Below are 19,529 nucleotides of genomic sequence, written 5' to 3'. Positions count from 1 at the left end.
CTCTAGCCATAAATGTGCAAGCTGTGATGTAGATTTATCCACTGGGGCTGAGCGCTCTACAAACTCTTGATATCTTCATTGTGTCCAGTTGTGGTTTTCTATGATGGTCTTCATTTGCTGTAAAGTACGAGCTTCTTTGATGATGGGTGGTAACTACACTTATATCAGAGGATTTCAAGCTAGCAATCACAGAGGAGAGAATACATGTTGTTTATCGTTCTGGGTCTGTGTTAGCTCACTAACTATAATCTTTCCAAGGTCCATTCATTTACCTTCAATTTCCATGATTTCATTTTATTTACAGCTGAATAGTATTCACCACTATGTGTATGTACCACATTTTCACTATGATTTCATCTATTGTAGAATATTTAGGGTTTTTTTTCATTACCAGGATATTGTGACTAGGGTAGCTACGAATAAAACTGAGCAAGCATTTGTCCTTCAAGATGCCTTAGAATCACAACCACCCTTTACTTATGCTTAAAGAGAGATCAAAATCAACTTTAAAAGGAATTTGGAGTCAGAAAAGAACATTTATCTTTCAGTTACAAGCATTGATTCTACCCTCTCCCTTCCTTTCCATCCTAGAAAACGACCAGCCATATCAAGGCTGAAACTCTATGTATTAAGATCTTTTATCTAGTATTATATGTGCTGTTCTCCACAAGAGACTTTTTATACCTCTTTACTAAGTAAAAATGCCCCACTTTAACTCAGCAGTGTCTGGAACTAAACTTAAAGAGATAATGGTTATCTGTATTAGAACTATATTTCTGTCTTAAATTTCTATTGTTGGTTTTATTATTTTATAAATGTTTGTTTATCAAAATATTAACTAAGCAGACTTTCATGCACATCCTTTTCCTAGAGTAACCACTGTGAATTGAGAACTATGTATAGCTCATTTCATTCAGTGCAAGTTTCTAGAAACAGCAACTAGTTCCATTTGAAAAAAATACCCAAAAAAAACCTTAGCCATAGATACATGAAGGCCAATATGAGAAGCTCATACTGAAGATTATGATTTTGATCCAAATATTTGTATACTGTAGTTTCAAAGACTATATATGAATGTTCATGTCAGGTACCGTAAGCTGGCCAAACCAAATGGGTTACCATAGTACAACACTTAAGACCAAAGTAGGATCTTTACATAGTGCTTAGTATTGTGAATATATTATGTCACATCAAATCAGTAATAAACAACAATCAAGTAGGTTTCTATTAAATATTTTTCTTTGTTTCTCCTGCATGAAGGTTTGCCAGCTTGTTCAAATTTCAGTAGTTGTTCTCAGAAAATGATCAGAATCGTGTTCTAGAATAAGGCAGGGAGAATAAGCGAAACAAACCACTCTGAATCTGTTTGGTCTTAATGCTGAAGATGACAGGGTTCATAAAAGGGGGGAAAAGAAAGCAGATATAGCTCATTGTGATGTGGACCACATGAGGAATATTCTTTCCAAACCTGTGAATAAATGTCAGGCCAACCACAGTCACATAGAAGACCAGGATGCAACAGATATGGGAGACACATGTGTTGAGGGCCTTAGCCCGCTCGTCTGTAGAGGCAATGTCCATGACAGTCTTAAGAATCAAAATGTAGGAGAAACAAATAATCAGAAAATCCAAAAGTCCCATACCAAATACCACCACAACTGGATAGAGACGATTGAATGTGATGTCGGCACAGGCTAGCTTGATGACATCTTGGTGTAGACAGAAAGCGTGAGAGAGTACATGGGATCGACAATAGGGAAACCAATGCAGGCGAATGATTATTGGCATGATTGATAGACCAGCCCTTGTCAATACACCTATGCCAATCTGTATTACTCTAGTATCTGTAAGGATGGTGGTATATCTTAGTGGGTTGCGAATGGCAACAAAACGGTCATAAGCCATGGCAAGCAAGACCCCTGACTCCACAATAGAGAGAGTGTGGATAAAGTACGCCTGAGAGAAGCAGGCTCCATGACCAATCTCCCTGTAATTAAACCACAGTACACCCAGAACTGTGGGCATTGTGGTCAATGTTACTCCAAGGTCTGTGGCTGCCAGCATACATAAGAAATAGTACATGGGCTCATGGAGGTTGTGGTCATCCTTAATGAGAAAAAGAAGGGTGCCGTTGCCAAGCAATATGGAGATATAGGCCACCAGCATTGGGAGAGAGATCAGGTGATGGGCTTTCTCCAGACCTGGGAAGCCAGTGAGCAGGAATGGGCAGGTGGAGACATTGAGCCAAATTGCAGGCATTGCAGAGGAAAATTTCCACATTATTTGATAAAAATTAGTTCTTTGGGGTTTTCTCTTTGAAGATGTTACCAGCTATGTGGATGTTCAAGGTCCTGCTTTCCAACAACAAAGGTAATTCAATCATTCCTGGGAGCCTTCTAGGTATGAGAAAACAGTATGTAAAGAACAGCTCTGTACACTATTCAGAGTTCACTATAAGACTGCTGGAGTGTACGCTAGAGATAAGCTATATATAAAGAGTACATCTTATATGAAGCCTTTGTTAATCCTATACTCCAAACAAAATGAAGGAAGCAATCACTATAATTGAGTAGTGTTCTGACAAGGTTGGTGCTTACACAATATTTTTCATGATATTCTTCATCTTGCCTGTGGGTATTGAGAATCGATCTAAAGATTTCCCAGAACAATTGAGACCTAGAAAGTCAGAAAGCACTTAATCATTGTTTGAAAATCAACTATGGATATCTGAGCCCAAAATAGTATAAGCATATAAACAAATACCAAAAAAAAAAGTTAAATATAGGGATTGAAGTATTTGTTGTATCTATAAGGATTATCCAATTGATAATATTATAGAGATTGGAAGAGACTTTAAAATGACATAAAACTGACCTTTATGTATGTGTCTCCAAAACTAATAAACCTTTCTTTTTTAGCAGTGTAATGCTCTAGCTCCTGGTAAACTCTCAAAAATTCAGAATTTCATTATATATTTAATAATATATATTTCATTATATATATATTCATGTTTCATAATTTCATAATACATATGCAATAAAAAGAGACTATGATAATTGCTTGAAGGCACTATTTGGTAATGCCAGATATATGACTGTGACATATCACCTATTTAGAGAAACAAAAATAAAAATTGATTAGATACACTCACATGGATTTTTTATCATTTGAAATCCATACATGCATACTGATAATGATTTAAAGGCTCTGAAGTCAGATGTGATTTAATTATACCAAAAAAGGTTTGGGACTCAGACTTCTAAGGTAACATTGGATACAAGCAGTCATCTTCCAGCATCATCCAGAGAAAATATGGCCATATTCTTTTACATTTGGTGTGGACTATTCATCTCACATGCTGTATAAGCTATATTTTAGTGTACTTTTAAACATTACTCACATGACCCACTTTCATATTGAAAATGTGTCTCCAAGATCACGGGGCTTCACTCTTCAAGATCTGGTTGCCATTACACCACTGTTGTTTTCTAACAGTACTGAACCCTAGGGAGCCTCTTAAGATTTGCAGCTGTCATTTATAAAAAGGCGCTAATGATTTCTGTCTTCATCTTGCTTTTAACACTAAGTATAAGAATAAATTACGAGAGAATGCCCTCCTCACTTTGAAGCTTTCATTATTACAAAAATTGCAGTTGACACACATCTGTATTATTCACTCTGAGATTTGTCAAGTGATCATATTTTCTTATGAAACCTATAGGGAAAAAAAAGATAATACAGGGAGGTTTTTCTTTAAGCAAACATACTACACTGTACTTAGTTGAGCAGCAGATGTTATTCGGGGCAAGGAGAGATAAAGTTGAGGAGTGGTGAGTGAGAAATTCTGACATTTCTGAAGATGACACTGATCCCGGGACTGGGAGAAGCAGGGGAAAGCAACCTTTTTCAACGTGTGAGAAAAGTAGAGACAGATAATTTTAGAGAAGAAAAATCACAGGCTTAGAAAAATGGTAGTCAGAAAAATTAAAAGTTTATACAGGAAGGAAAAAGGAAAGAGAAACACAATTCATCTCATTGACCTTCTGGCTTGTTGTCACACTCTGCTTTGCATTTACCTTTAGTATTGTTTTTGGTATTGGTATTATTATTATTATTATTAACATTACTAATAATAATAATAATAATTGAGAATTTAATATATGTACCTAATGAAATATACATTCCTCATTATCCTCAGTAACTTTCCCTATGCCCTGACCAAAATCTCCCTGCCCTAACTTGATGTCTTCTTCTTTATATATACATTGGCATAAGTTACTCCTAAAGAAGCTAGCCTGCAGAGGTGTAGGAGGGGCTTTAGGACCCATGATCATCACCCATAGGTTCTTGGCCAACAATACTGTTGTTTTTCTCTTATTGAAGAGTCAGATGCCTGTTTCCCGTTTTGCCCTGCCCTGGTGCCTGTAAGACCTCAAAGAAAAAATTCATTACAGAGCCTCACTAACCTGAGATCTTGACCTTGTCTGTTCTTCAATGACATTGTCAGGAGCTTCAGATATTCAGCTTTGAGAAGACTTTGGTCATAACACATTTTTTTCAGACATCCACAAAAGCCTGGCTAGTAAGAGCATTTATCTCCAAAGCGTCTCCTCAGGGATCAGTTGTAATTTAGGTTGCTCATTGCCCCTCCTTCTTTGTTGCTTTTCCCTTTCTTCCTCTGTCTGTCTCCTTCCATGCTCCCTCCCTTTTGTGTACTCTGAACCTTGGGATTATGGTATCTTTATCATCAGTCTCCATGTCTTTTGTTTATATTCTAGCTTTCACTTGAGCCTGTTGACAAGATGGTAATTTAACTCTATTAACATATGGAAACCTAAACACACTGGTTAGGAATCTAGACTGCAACCAAGTTTTGGGAAATATATATTTTCTACTGTCTTTAAGAAATCTCAGTCCTCCACCTAAAAGGGGATATATGTGTAAACTAGATAGAGAACAAGGGAATGGTTGAAGTAAGAGTCCCCAGGTAATAATACCCTATCCAGATATTCGTGTTATTGTTAATCAACCAAGCTTACACTTTCACTGATGGCTATTCAATCATTGTAATGTTTTCCTGTTACAGGTTGAGTTCTTCAAAAACAAATGCTAATGGCATGGTTTGCAACAAAAAGCTTATTATAGGAAAAATATATAGTAAAATGAAAATGTGTGGAATTGATAAGAAGAAATATTACAGAGGCATAGGTTGAATGGCCAGGCCTTTAAAACTCCTCCTCAATTAGTAAGCAGATGAGATCTTCTGGCATCAGGAGTGCATAATATTGAGAGCACAATGGCTCTCTGCAGCTTAGTAGCATCCAGTACGGATGAAGAGGTGGAGACTGGATGATGCTGATCCCTGATACGAGAGCCCACAGAGGGGTGTGTGTGTGTGTGTGTGTGTGTGTGTGTGTGTGTGTGTGTGTGTGTAAATCTATTAAGGGTGTGATGGGGAAACAGACTCACTAATACAAAGCAAGGTAGACATGCTGCTTATCTGCTGCTGATCCAGCTTTTGTTCTCCTCAAGGCAGAAGGGGACCAATGCAAGCTGCTTTCCACAGCCTGTCTGGGTCTCCTCACCCTAAGAGAGATCGCGGTCCCCTCTATCTCCCCTTTTAAGCGGTCACCTACTCAGACAAGAAGCCATGCCCCAATGCTTGCACCCCAAAGCTATTGGCAGAATGAATTCCCACAACAGATTCCACTGCCAAGACTGTGCAAGAAGTCTTTCCTTGAAAAGAAATCTGGACAGTATATTCTGATATCATCAGTAGCATCCTGTTGATATCCTACATATCTGAGAATTGTGTATCACATCAGAATCCCAACATTTAAGGGATAGAGCAGAAGGATCGCAAGTTTAGGACCAATTTGGAATATGCAAGCAAGTGCTTGGCTATCCAGCGATGAGCTACATAGAGGGATTAGAGATGGCTCAGCAGTTAAGAATGCCTACTGTTCTTCCATAATCCTCAGTTTCAGCTCCCAGCATCCATGTAGTATTTATAAACTGTCTGTAGCTCCAGATCCTAGACGATTTATATTCACATCCGCAACCTAACTTACGTCCCTGCCTTTCACAAATCAATCAACAATTATAATGTATACAATAATATGTGGATGGTTCACTGGTTCCCTCCAATTGGATGTCACAGGAACATATGCTTGAGTCTGTATTAAACAAGTGATCAAAATGTGTTTTAAACTCAAAATCATTAATTGACGTTTCAATTCAAAGACCAATTTAAAAAAAATAATACTACAAACAAAAAAAATTCTTCATATTTAAATAGAGTCTAGTATTAAAAAAATCACTTCCTACTATGGAATTTATTGTATCATAATATTGTATGAGAAAATAATGGTATATTAAATAATATTTTCAGTTAGTAAGAAACTTGAAAATATACACTTATATAAACATATAATTTAAAATTGCTATTGCATAGCAGCAACAAATCAATACTTGGAAAATGAAATTGTAGCTTTATTACAAAATATAATAACTGACAAATAGTTTACCTAAAGCCAAATTACTCAACTTGTATTTTTTAACTTATTTATAACATTGACATTTATGATTAACTCCTCAGGTGTGCTTGAAGTAAAATTTATTACCTGGTTATTCAGAGGTACAATAAATTAATCACTTTTCTTCTTGTTTGGCCAAAACCAGACATGAAGCAACATAAGGGTGAAGGGACTCATTTTGGCTTACAGGTTAAAGGTACAGTCCAGTTCTGGTGCTTGGGTGCAAAAACTTGCTTGGATCTGGGTAGTTTGGGAAACAAAGAAAAGGAACAGCACATTCCACTGTCTTTATAATCTAGGACCTTAACTCATGGGCTGTTGCTGTCACATTCACAGTGAGTCTTCTCATCTCAGGAGAACCTCACTGATGATGATCTAAAGGAAACGCCCAGAAGGGTGCTTCCTAATCGAGTTTATTCTTAATCTAGTCAAGTTGACAGTGAAGAGTCTATGACTTACAAAAATTGGTACAAATAATTTTTGGACTTCAACACACAAATGAAGTTCCATGGGAAAATACTCAAATGATTGAAATGGTGGGATAATTGAAAATGCTTCTAATGGACCAACAAGATGGCTCAGTAGATAAAGGTGCTTTCTATTAAGCATGATAAGCTGAGTTTTCTCACTCAGACCCACAGGATGTAAGGAAAGAACTGATTCTCCAAAGTTGTCCTCTGTCCAATATGCTTATGCTATGGCATATGCGTATGCATGCATTTATACATTTGGTGTTTATCTGTGAGTGTTTGAGGGATAGATAGATAGATAGATAGATAGATAGATAGATAGATAGATAGATAGATAGATAGATAGATAGACAGAGCCTATTAGTGTTCCAGAAATCACAAAGTAAGCCACAACCTGGGTATCTGCTTGTCTCCACTACTCAGCTGTAGAATTTATCACTATTCCATTATTTTTATTTATGTGGGATCAAACTCAGGTTTTCATGCTTGCAAGAATATCACTTTACTGAATGAGCTACCTCTCAGTACCAAACATTTATATCTTAAAGAAAACAAGTACTAAATCTCAAAAAGATACCTGTACTTACATGTTTATAGGACCACCTCACAGTAGTAAAGGTCTAGAAACTACTGTACATTAGCATTTTCATGGATGATGAAAATTGTGGTGTACTTCAAATGGAACACTGCTGAATCCTAAAAGATTTGGAAATCCTGGTATTGGTGAAAACATGTATGAAGGAGTCTGAAATCCCGATATTGGTGAAAGAGAGTTTGTTATGCTAAGTGGAATAAGTTAGAAAAAAAACATCTGTTCTGTGGTATCACTTTTATTTGGAAGATGGTAGAATGATTATCACCAGGACTGATGAATGAGAAACAAGGGAAGATATGGATAATAGATTTTGTTATCTAATATATATATAACATAGTGACTATTTTATAATATGAGATTCTTGGCCAGTCTTTAATATTACACAAAATGTTCTATTGTCTTGTCCTTTGGCAAATACCTGAGAATCTTGGCAAGTATGCAGTCAGATCTGGTACCTCAGGGTATTGTTACTGCTTTAGGATCCAATAGCCATAATATAATGAAAAGCCCTCACTTTGTGATAAAGGTCAGTTGACCCTACACACTAGTGGAAATTGATGCAGAAATTTGAGTCTTAAGATGTCACTATAGTAGTAATTGATAGCTGCCAAAAGAGAGAGAGTTGGTTTTCTTTATGGTTGTGGCCCCATGGATGGGCACACACCTAAGAGTAATGGTCAGAACCAAAGGGATTATATGGGATTTAAGAGATTAAATAAATGAAGACACAAAATTGAATGGATATGGAATTGTGGTGGTGTATTTACTTGAGAAAGAATGGGGGAGATGAATAAATACAACCAAAATACAATATATAAGACTCTCAAAGAATTAATAAAAATATTTTTAAAAAATAAAGAAATCACACTTCATATTTGTCTCTTTAAATGCAGTAGTTTATTAAAATGGAGGAAAACTATTCTTTGACTTCTGTGATTTTTTTAAATTTAATTTAATTTTATTTTACAATATAATTTAATTCTACATATCAGCTACACATTCCCTTGTTCTCCCCCCTGCCGCTCCCTTCCCCTTCCCCCCAGGACACCCTCCATTCTCATCTCCTCCAGGGCAAAGACTCCCTTGAGGATTGAGATCAACTTGAATGGAAACACATGAACTATGAACCAATGGCTGAGGGGCCCCCAACTGGATCAGGCCCTCTGAATAGGTGAGAATTCTGTGATTTTGTTCATTCTTCATTTGTAAAATTTCTCCCCTTTCCAACTACAGTGTTCTTACTCCACACAAAATCTCAACCATGGGAGGCCTTACCTTGTCGGAGGAGAGAATGGGGGATGGGTTTAAGGGGAAAAGGACAGGGGGTGGGAGGAGGGAAGAGAGGAGGATCTGTGGTTGGTATGTAAAATGAATACAAATTTCTTAATGAACATTTTAAAAGTCTCAACCATACATTTTCTCAGTTGATATCATTACTTATGATTAGTGAGAAAAATAAATGTATTTACATGTGATGAGAATGGAAAACTCTGTAGAACATACCCCACTCAGTCACCCCTTCCTTCAACAGTGAAACTGAGCACCCCTACATCTTCTGTTACATTCCTGTCTTAGAGGCTCTAGTGCAGACACTCTGACATGAGTCATCCATAGTCATGTGATGTCTGTGGAAAGTTACAGTCGCAAAGAGTTTCAAAATCAAGAAGCTTATTGTTGCTACATAGGAAAACAAGACCCAAAGAATGGATAATAAGGTGTGTATTGACCTCTCAAATTACACAGAGGTAAATACACATCTCTAAATGTACAGATTGATGAGAGTCCTTTGACAATCATAAATACAGAAATTATATATATATATATGTTAATTACCTGTTCATTGGGGCTTTGCCTTTAATAAAGATTGTAATAGCTGCAGAGATTCATCTTCATACCTGATTAATTTTAAATAGATAATAATAACAATTATTTTGTAGGAAATATTTCTTCAGAAATTAGAATTAACTGTCTATATATTAAACCCTTTTCCTATGTAGAAAAATAAAGGCTATATTCCCCACTATTTTATGCATCAGAATACCACAACTAACATACTTTTAAATATACATGTTGGTGATAATATAAAATATAATGTACATTATAGATTACAAGGAATGAAAAAAAAAAAAAAAAAAAAAAAAAACCAAAAAAAAAAAAAAAGAATTATGATTCAAGGAAAAGCTGTTGTGAAAACAGTTTGGTATTTATGCAGTGAAAAATGTCTCTATGACATGAGCCAGCTCATATGGAAAAGATCATTGATTATAAGTATTTGAGGTTGCCTAACATCTGTTAGTCAAAGCCAACAACCACCAGAAATGATTTCTAAAAGTGGTGGGTGGTAATCTTTGGAAAATAGAAAGAGCTTGGCTCTGTAACTCAGTGGTATTTACACAGCTGTTGTTGAATTCACTCAGTTTTATGAAGTTAAATTGAGATTTCCTGAATGTATTGATACATTATTAGATACAGTATTAGAAATTGATCCAACTTCTCCCTTGTGTTGATGTATTAACTCTTAGGAGTCATTTAAACCATAAATAAGTACTTTCTTTGTTTTTTTTAATGTCATTTCTAGAACTGTCTTTGTCAACTCAAGTGTTGAGATAGATGCTTACTATTCAAAACCTATATGAACATTACTGGAGTCACTTGGATTAAGAGGGGAGTACTTGTGGACCATTACAATACTTCATATGTTCAGGTCCTGTATAAGTACTAAGACAGAGATTGGCTAACATTTTGGGCTTGTAAGATTATTTGGTCACTCATCCATTCATTGAGAATTGTACCATACCTCCTGTCTTTTTTTATGCTGACCATGTATCTTGTTCTTTAGTTGCTTTTGAAAAGCTACACTGGTATTAATATGTGAACTCAAACAAAGAAGTTAGAAAATTAAACATGTTTGTGTTCCCATGGGTGCCTCTGAACTTCCAAAAGAAACACTCAGGTAATGTGTGAAGAGACTATGGGAATTGCACCTGTACATATGAGGTGACTTCTAATTATATTTGAGCTCAGAGCACACATTATCTAAAGGAAGTAAAGGTTTTTAGAGCATTTGATCTAGATATGAAGAATGTTAAAATAAAATGCTGATTTTCTCTTGATCTAGTAGATACTCTTCCTGTCTTTTCTTCTAGTCTTTCACGGACACAGGTATGTAAGTTACTTTTGGTCATCATAGGAGCAGCAAGTGGTAATAAAAACCCATGAAGCTTACACATCAATAAACTTCTTCATGATTTATTATTCATTCAGCACTTATTGAAACAGTATATATATATATTATTTATTAAATGGGTAAATGCTTCTTGACAAGGACATAACAAAGTAGATACTTTGCTGAGAGCTGCTGGTAGTAATGGCTTTACCAGAGGCCATGGGAATATACAGTAGGTGACAACTAGTGTTCAACAGGTCGACCTACCAGATGAATAATTCTCTGTAGGTGAGCCCCACTTGGCAAAGTCTGTGGAGTCACTGGCTGGGGAAACCAGTTGTTTTCTGTCTGTAACTTTCTCATGTGTCACCACTTACCTCCCTAAAAAGAACAGCTGTGGGGTTCTTTCCACAGGCCATTAGTTGTGTTTTCTATCTTTGGGCACACATATAACTGTGGATAGCCAGAAAGATGGTTTCTGTTTAAGCTGTATAATTCTGAGGAATAGAAATAATACCAGAATAATTGTCTTTACTGACACAGGAAAGTAACAATATTCTCAGTCTCAAAGACAGTTAATTTTAGATTTCAGAACAAATTCAAAATAGACTAAGCTGCCTCTGAAGAAAATACACAGTCAAGATTCCAGTATTACTAAATCAAGGTCAGGCTTGAAGCAACTTTGATAGACATAACCCTCTGTAATAAATGACGTTTTGCATGTAGTCCCAGCCTTAGTATAATGTTACAGGCTCTAGGGTCAGCCAACTGTTTACTTCCTGCCTGGGAACTCTCACCAACTTAGAGCTACATGTATAGCCAAGCATTATTGACTGGCCGGTCAGCACAACCTTCCTAGCCTGAGAAAAACTGTGTGACTTATCATGTGTTATGTGAATGGGTTGGATCCTGAAAATGTAACATACATTGTTGTTCAGAGTTTGACTGTGAGAGGAGCAATGTGAAGGAACTGTGGAAAGAGCTGGGCAGAGGTGAGAGTGTGTGTGTGCTAAGTGATACATGTATCTGTGTGGAGACAGAGAGAATTGAAACTAAAGGGAACTGGAACTAGAGAGAACTAGAACCAAAAATTTAGAATAGAGAGACCTAGGAGAGAGTGAGTGACTATGAGAGTAAATGAGTAAAGAGTGAATGAATGATGCAGTAATGTGTGAAGAAATGTAGCAGAATAGATAAATATATAGCTGTATGTAAAGAGATTTAGCTGTGTGGAAACAGATTTTCGGAGGAAGAGATTTTTTTAAGATGAAGTGAAAGTTACCATCAGAAAGGGTGCGTGTTTCCTTATTTACCTGTCAAATAGATAGAAACTTATTTCTAAATACCCTCAGATAAAAGAGTTTCCTAAAGCCTTCACTACTTTGAGGTCTTCTATTCACAAACCTGGTGCAGTTCTGGGGAGCTGACCTCCCCGGACAACTATAATATTCAATTATTTAAATATCAAAGAAGATATTTATCATAGAAAACCAAACCTCACTTGTAATTGAATATTTTTCATAGGTAATCAGAGATATGTCTCCTTTCTATAATACAGTTAATAAGCTTCTATTTGGAGTGTTTGTGTGTCTGTTATGTATGTTTCTGATAAGACAGACATGGGAAGAGAAGAAAGTGAGAGACATGATAGAAAACTGAACTCTGAAATAAATTATTCACACCTAGAAAAGATATGTAGACATTCTTGGATGTGCATAAAGGGATCTCATCAGTAAAAGTCTATATCTGAAAACTGCCATGTGAAATCTCATTCAGTCTCTGATTGTGTGAATGTAGGTGAGAACTGAAAACAGAAGAAATATTCCCAGCACATGCTGCCAGTCTAATTGAGAAGCCATATGCCTGCAGCCCCTAAGGCAGCATGATCCATCTCAATAGCACCATCTTCAGGCCCTCAATGCTGACTCTGACTGGGATTCCTGGCTTGGAGTCTGTGCAGTTCTGGATTGGGATTCCTTTCTGTGCCATGTACATCATCGCTCTTTTTGGGAATTCTCTGCTCCTAGTTGTCATCAAAGTTGAGCGAAGCCTCCATGAACCCATGTATCTCTTCCTAGCAATGCTTGGAGCAACAGACATTGCTCTCAGTACTTGCATCTTACCCAAAATGCTAGGAATATTCTGGTTTCACCTTCCAAACATATACTTTGATGCCTGCCTCTTGCAGATGTGGCTAATTCACACGTTCCAGTCAATTGAGTCAGGCATTTTGATTGCCATGGCAATGGACAGATACGTGGCGATCTGTGATCCTCTAAGACATGCATCGATTTTTACACAGAGACTCCTCACTCAGATAGGAATAGGAGTCACACTCAGAGGTGCCCTCTTTGTAGCTCCGTGTCTCGTTCTCATCAAATGCAGGTTGAAATTCTACTGGACCACAGTTGTATCTCATTCATACTGTGAGCACATGGCCATCGTAAAGCTGGCAGCAGAAGATACTCGTGTCAACAAGATCTACGGTCTCTTTGTGGCTTTCAGTATACTTGGACTGGACATAATTTTCATCACACTCTCCTACATTAGAATATTTGTAACTGTCTTCAAGCTGCCTCAAAAGGAAGCAAGACTCAAAGCTTTTAACACATGCATTGCCCACATTTGTGTCTTCTTGGAGTTTTATCTCCTGGCCTTCTTCTCTTTCTTTACACATCGATTTGGCTCCCACATTCCATCCTACATTCACATTCTCCTGTCTAACCTTTATCTACTTGTTCCACCTTTACTTAATCCTATCGTTTATGGGGTGAAGACCAAACAGATTCGAGATCAAGTGTCCAAAATTTTCTTCTGTAAATATCCTTCTTGATTTTTCACTTATTTACTTTTGTTTCAAACAGCAAATCTCATTCAAAACCCTTTGATTTTACTTGTGATTCCTTTCCCACTCCCCGTGTGCGTGTGTGTGTGTGTGTGTGTGTGTGTGTGTGTGTGTGTGTGTGTCTACGTGCATATGCATGTGAAAACCAGAGGTCAAGATACAGTTCACCTTGTTACCTTGGCTTTTTGTTGTTGTTGTTGTTGTTTTGCATTTTATTTGTTTGTTTAAGAGTGACCCCTGATGTCCTGTGGTGCACAATTAGACTGTTCTGGCAGGGAGGAGAACCCAAAGGTTCCACTAGTCTTCATTTACTTTTCCAGCCTTGAACTAAAGCATGTGCCATCACACGCAGCTTTTAACACAGGTTCTGGGGCTTTAATTCATGTTTGAGCAGCAAGCACTTAACCAACTGAGCTTTCTTGGAAACCCCAAACCTTTGTTCCTGATGAGTGTTTAAGTTCCCTGTGAACAGGTACTAAGTTTTAGTTTAAGTTTGCTCTAATTACTTGAAAAAGCCTTGACTGCTTTTTAGTTAATTCTCTTTCTGTTATTATTGTAATTGAAACATGATGCTAATTATATTTAATATTAATTTACTATAAAAGACAGTTATATTTATGTATAAATTGAACTCTTAATGATAAACGCTTTTCAAAAAATAACTCTACCTGCTAACATTTTAAATTCTACTTAACAATATAAAGTGACATTGATACCATTATGAACTTCTTTTGAACATATTTAAATTATATTATAATTGAATATAATCTCCTGTTTTATAACTTTTAATCACACTCAGAATCACTATAAGGATGTTTAAATGTAGCTCATTATTTGTGTCCTTGTGAATTGAGTACTAATTTGACAATGAAATTTTAATATATGCATTTAGTTGTACTTTCTTCTTTTCAAGATCGTATCTGATGTAGTTTCTGACAATATACATACAACAAAATTATTAATATAAGATTAAAACCCAGTAGGAAAATCAAGATCAAACACAAAGTGAGTAAATGTGATCAGCAATTAATAAGTTAGTTTTGTGCAAAGATTTTTATATAGAGGTAAAATAAATAGTAATGATAGGAAACATATTAATAGTCCACAGATAAAATAGGAGGTCCTCAAATTCACATATTTGTCTGTTTATATTTGTGATTTATTCATTGTTTTACATTTCTGTAGATCTAGTATCTGGAGAAATTACCTCACTTCATAAATGAGAAGGAGGTTGTGTAAGTGATTTTTAGATTGTTTTCCTTAAAATGAGTTGTTGCAAATATTTTTGCACACAACAGAATAATGGTTTTTGGAAATACTCTAAATATCTGGCTTAAATGTAAAAGACAAGAACAGACAGATCAAGGATGATGATCTAAGAATACAGCCAACTAATAGCAAATGGAGTATTTAATACGTGAGCTAGAGCCTCCCTCATTCTGTATTATACTTCCTTGTTACAATATGTTTAAATTGCACTTTTGATATTACCTAGTATCATTATGATTACTTACATTCAAAATGATTAATAAAAAATATGTGGTTTCAGACTCCTCTATACAAAATGTAGAGATTTTGTGAAATAGGAGATGATGAATTTCGACTGTCCTTTTGATCTATTATTTCATTGTATTTTTTAAAGATTTATTCATTTTATTTTATGTATGTGAATGTTTTGCCTGTAGGTATATTTGTGTGCCATGTTAGTACTTGGTGCCCCATAGAGATCAGAATAGGGTATCAGATCCCCTAGAACTGGAGTTACAGACAGTTTTGAGCCACCATGTGGGTACTGGGATTTGAACCCAGGTCTTCTAGAAGAGTAGAAAGTGCACTTAACCACTGAACCATCTCCAGCCCTGAAGACTATTTTTCTTTTCTTTTTATTAAGAAAATTTTTTATTCATTTTACATACCAATCAAAGATCCCCCTCTTCCCTCTTCCTGCCCTTCCAACCTCCTCATCCCTACCCATGCCCCATTCCTTCCTACGGGAAGGTAAGGCCTACCATGAGGAGGTACATTCAGTAGAGACAGGTCCAAGCCCTTGCCCCTGCCTCAAGGCTGTGTGAGGTAGGACTATTTTTCTTATGTGCAGTCATGACCATCTGGCCTTTATTTATTTACTTATTTATTTATAGTTTTATTTAGATTTATTATTCATTTCAGAATTACCATTAACCTGCCTTTAAGTCCAATAAAATCCAGTGGCTTCAATAGTGCCAAAAACTATTTCCTACTTGGGTATCTATTGTTCATTTGCAGGCATTGTTCTCTTAAGGAAATGTTTTCAGATGCTTACATTCCACTCACTCTCATGTGGTATATCGTCTCCTACATGAATTCCTTACCCTGACATGTTATTAGTGAAATAATCTTATTCTCTAAGACTAGATGGTTAGTTTCTTTAAATCATTCTTTTATTTTATGAGTATCTGTGCTTTGCTTGCATGTATTTCTGTGCACCACATGCATGCCTGGTGTCCACAGAGGCCAGGAGCAGGGGTCAGAGCAGCTGGAACCAGGATTACAGTTAGTTGATAGCCACTATAGGCAAATTGGGACTTGAACACAAGTCCTCTGCAAGAGCAGCCAGTGCTCTTAAGCACTCAGCCATTTCTCCAGCCACCTATATTTTTATTTTTGCTGTCATTTCTCCTAGGGTGTTTCATTTGGGGCTTTGTTTTGTTCTTCAAGATTCATTGTCTTCCACAGTGTTGTCAAGCTATGTTGTACCAACATGTGTGTGCAGTTTTGTGATTTGAACAAATATCCAAGTGAATAAAATATTGGAACTCAGTTCCACATACTTTTCTCATGTGAGTGTCCCTCAGTAATGCTTTGGATTACCTCTGTCATGCTTGTTTCAGTGTTTGTACTTGGTATCCCTGAAATCAGAAGCTTACAGGATTGAAGTCCATAGATAAAATCTACCTGTGTTGTTGACAAAATGAACGTTTAAGAAAATTGAATTCTTCACAAATCCACTTGATAGTTGTAAACTGAGTATGGGAAATTAGCCAGCAATTCATCTCTGTATCTCATGCTGTTAGGTCCTGAGGAAACCCAGGACAAATGGCTAACTGAGGTACCTACTAACTTTTCAAAGTGGACACTGGCTGCCAGAGTCACCAGCTTCTCCCAGCACTGCAAGTACCTGTTACAGTGGACTTTTCTCAGCACTTCTCATCCTAGCCCCTACCCTAATCTTCTCCCATCTCTGAGCTTCCCTTCCCTCCCCCAGCTTCCCTTCCCCATAGAATCCAGGCATTTCAGCCACACACTCTCTTGGCTCTCCTCTTGGTTCTCTTTGCTTTCTTGGTCTTCTTTTGTCTCCCTCTCACTTCTCTTCCTCTCTCATTCTCCCTCCCTCCTCCTTCATGGTCTGGTCTGTGTGTGTGGTGGGCACTTCTGTATCTATGGCTGTGGAATTGTGGACTCCCAAGCTTCCTGTCCTTTTTGAGCAGCGATTCTTTCACAGCTTCACAAATAACATGCCTCATCCTCCTCTGCCATGCAGCCAACACCATTGTGAGCAAGAAACCTGAACTCTGAATCCTTTGTCAAAGTCCACTTCAGTGACCTTAAATTTACTGTATGGACTACTTTTAATTTTAGGCCTCCATATTATGCACACTTTAATGTCTGTATTATTCTTCTCTAGTTACTTAGGAATGGTCTTTAGGCTGGGGAAAGATCTGTTTCATCTATGGAATTCTATTGCTGCAGAGCAGCCTCAGATGTCTCGGTGCAGGCCTCACTGTCCCATTCACAATCCTTTCATGACTTACACTGTCAGCATTACAGTAAAGGTTTTTAACAACTCTCCTGCTCCAACTCATGCAGAGGTTCAAGCTGTGTCGTGGGTCTGTGCTAAGAGCTCTTACACTAACATAAAAACTGCACCAAGTTCTTCACCTGAATTCTGAGTGTATCCCCAAGGACTGTGCAGTGGCTATATTTACCTACTAGAGCGGTGTTTCTTAGGGATTTTCTACATGCTAAACTTTTTCTCTCAAGTACTTTTTCATCTACCATCATGTAGGTATATATAGGAAGTTTACTAATCAAACATTAATGTAATAAATCATAAATTTATTTTAACACAATTTTCTAGATTCATATAAATTTACTAGATATTAAAGACTAAGGCAGAATTATATACTATTAAGAAGAAATTAATACTATTAATTAATTAGTATATTAATACATACTATTAAGTATATTACATACACTTGATTAGCTTTGCATTAAACATTAAAATATAGCTGAATAACTGATACTGAAAGATATAAAATATCATCAGTGCTTTTCAGAACTGATCTATATCTTGATTTTATGATCATAAGTATGGAAAATGCTGCTTCACATAAATATGTAGCACAAAATGGCAAAAATGTGTTTAGCATCGTTTCAGAAATTGTTAGAAATTTGGTTCTAATTTAAAAGCCAAATCATTGAACAGTTTCTTATGAAACTCACGTCAGTCATTCAAACACTATTTCTAACATCAAAATGTTTAGGGCTGGAGAGATGGGTCAGCGACCAAATCAAGCAGCTCAGAGGCACTGTAGCCCAAACCCCAGGGAATATGATCCTATCTTCTAGCCTCCACAGGCCCCCACATCTGTGTACATGCATACATACAAACACAAAAATAAAAATAAATCTTTTAAAAGGGTATTTTAAAATATTATCGCAATACATTCAAATACACACTAGTTAATTTCTGAACAATGATGTTAGGAAACTATTAAAGTCCCTATTTTCTGTAATTAAATCATGGTATTTATATAAAAGGAGAAAATTTTTCATACAATCCATTACATACAAAGATCTCAATTCTCAACCTAGGTGTTTCAGGCAACCTTTGTTGCCATGGTATGACTGCATGCACAGTACGAATTGCACATTGCATGGTATGACTGCATGCACAGTATGAATTGCACATGCTTGGTGTTCAGAACAAAAGCTTCACTGTTCACTCAGTGAAACATAGGAAGACGCTACCAGAAACTCCTTAGGTTCATCATTCATTTAATTTAGATTTCTTATTTGGTCATTGCAGATTCAGAAACGTTTTACTGTTGTCAAATATTTCACAATCCTCCACATTGATATGCTACCCTAAATGATACAATGACACTCAATTTAAGAATCTGTGAACTAAGCCTGGCAGTGGTGGTGCACGCCTTTAATCCCAATACCAAGAGGCAGAGGTAGACAGATCTATGTGATTTCCAGGCCAGCCTGGTCTACAGAGCAAGTTCCAGGACAGCCAGAGCGACACAGAGAAACCTTGTATTGAAAAAAAAAATCTGAACTAAAGCAAAGCCTTTTTATGTTGGTTCCTTTTTTCTTAATGTTTATACTGTTCTCATTTCTAAAATTAAGTTAGTAACTTGTTCCTGTTTATGCACTTAAGTGGCATTGTTTCCTATATTTGTCATATTGATGGGCCATTTGTCAGTTCTTATTTCTTCTAAGAATTTCTAAAATGTCTTAACTATCATATTTAATTTGCATATCAATTCTGTCAGTCTATGACATGGTAGGACTTTCATCTGCTATCTCATCACATTGTTATCTACATATTGCCTCAATACCACTAGTTCCTTGATCAGTGCCCTATATATTAAATAATAAAAAATGAAATCAGTATTTCACCTGTAGCTTTTCTGAAGGACTCTCTTCACATAGATTTGAATCTTTGAGCTATATTAATTTCCACATCTCAGAAGAATTGTTCTTATAGGGCAAGAATTCTACTTCAGATCAATACATACTGACTGTGATTCCGTTTCCTCTTCTCACATTTTGGAGTGGCAATTTGCCATGTAACCTCATTTTTCTGATGAATGGAGAAAGGTTATTGAAGATATTTTACAAGTTTTAATATACTAGAATCAAAACTACA

General features: G+C 36.5%; 2 protein-coding genes across 2 annotated transcripts; one reads left to right on the top strand and one right to left on the bottom strand.

Moving 5' to 3' along the window:
• Positions 1-1,261: 1,261 nt before the first annotated feature.
• On the bottom strand, positions 1,262-2,318 carry LOC114706700 (olfactory receptor 51B6-like). The gene has a single exon (XM_028889189.1). The coding sequence runs from the start codon at positions 2,278-2,280 to the stop codon at positions 1,306-1,308; it is 975 nt and encodes a 324-aa protein (XP_028745022.1). The 5' UTR covers positions 2,281-2,318; the 3' UTR covers positions 1,262-1,305.
• A 10,331-nt stretch (positions 2,319-12,649) lies between these two features.
• LOC114706693 (olfactory receptor 52A5-like) lies at positions 12,650-13,600 on the top strand. Its single transcript, XM_028889183.1, has one exon. It carries the CDS (start codon positions 12,650-12,652, stop codon positions 13,598-13,600), a length of 951 nt encoding a protein of 316 aa, XP_028745016.1.
• Positions 13,601-19,529: the final 5,929 nt, after the last annotated feature.

Source organism: Peromyscus leucopus, chromosome 1, assembly GCF_004664715.2.
Source record: "Peromyscus leucopus breed LL Stock chromosome 1, UCI_PerLeu_2.1, whole genome shotgun sequence".
Lineage (NCBI taxonomy): Eukaryota > Metazoa > Chordata > Mammalia > Rodentia > Cricetidae > Peromyscus > Peromyscus leucopus.
This window is presented reverse-complemented; position numbering and strand designations above follow the sequence as displayed.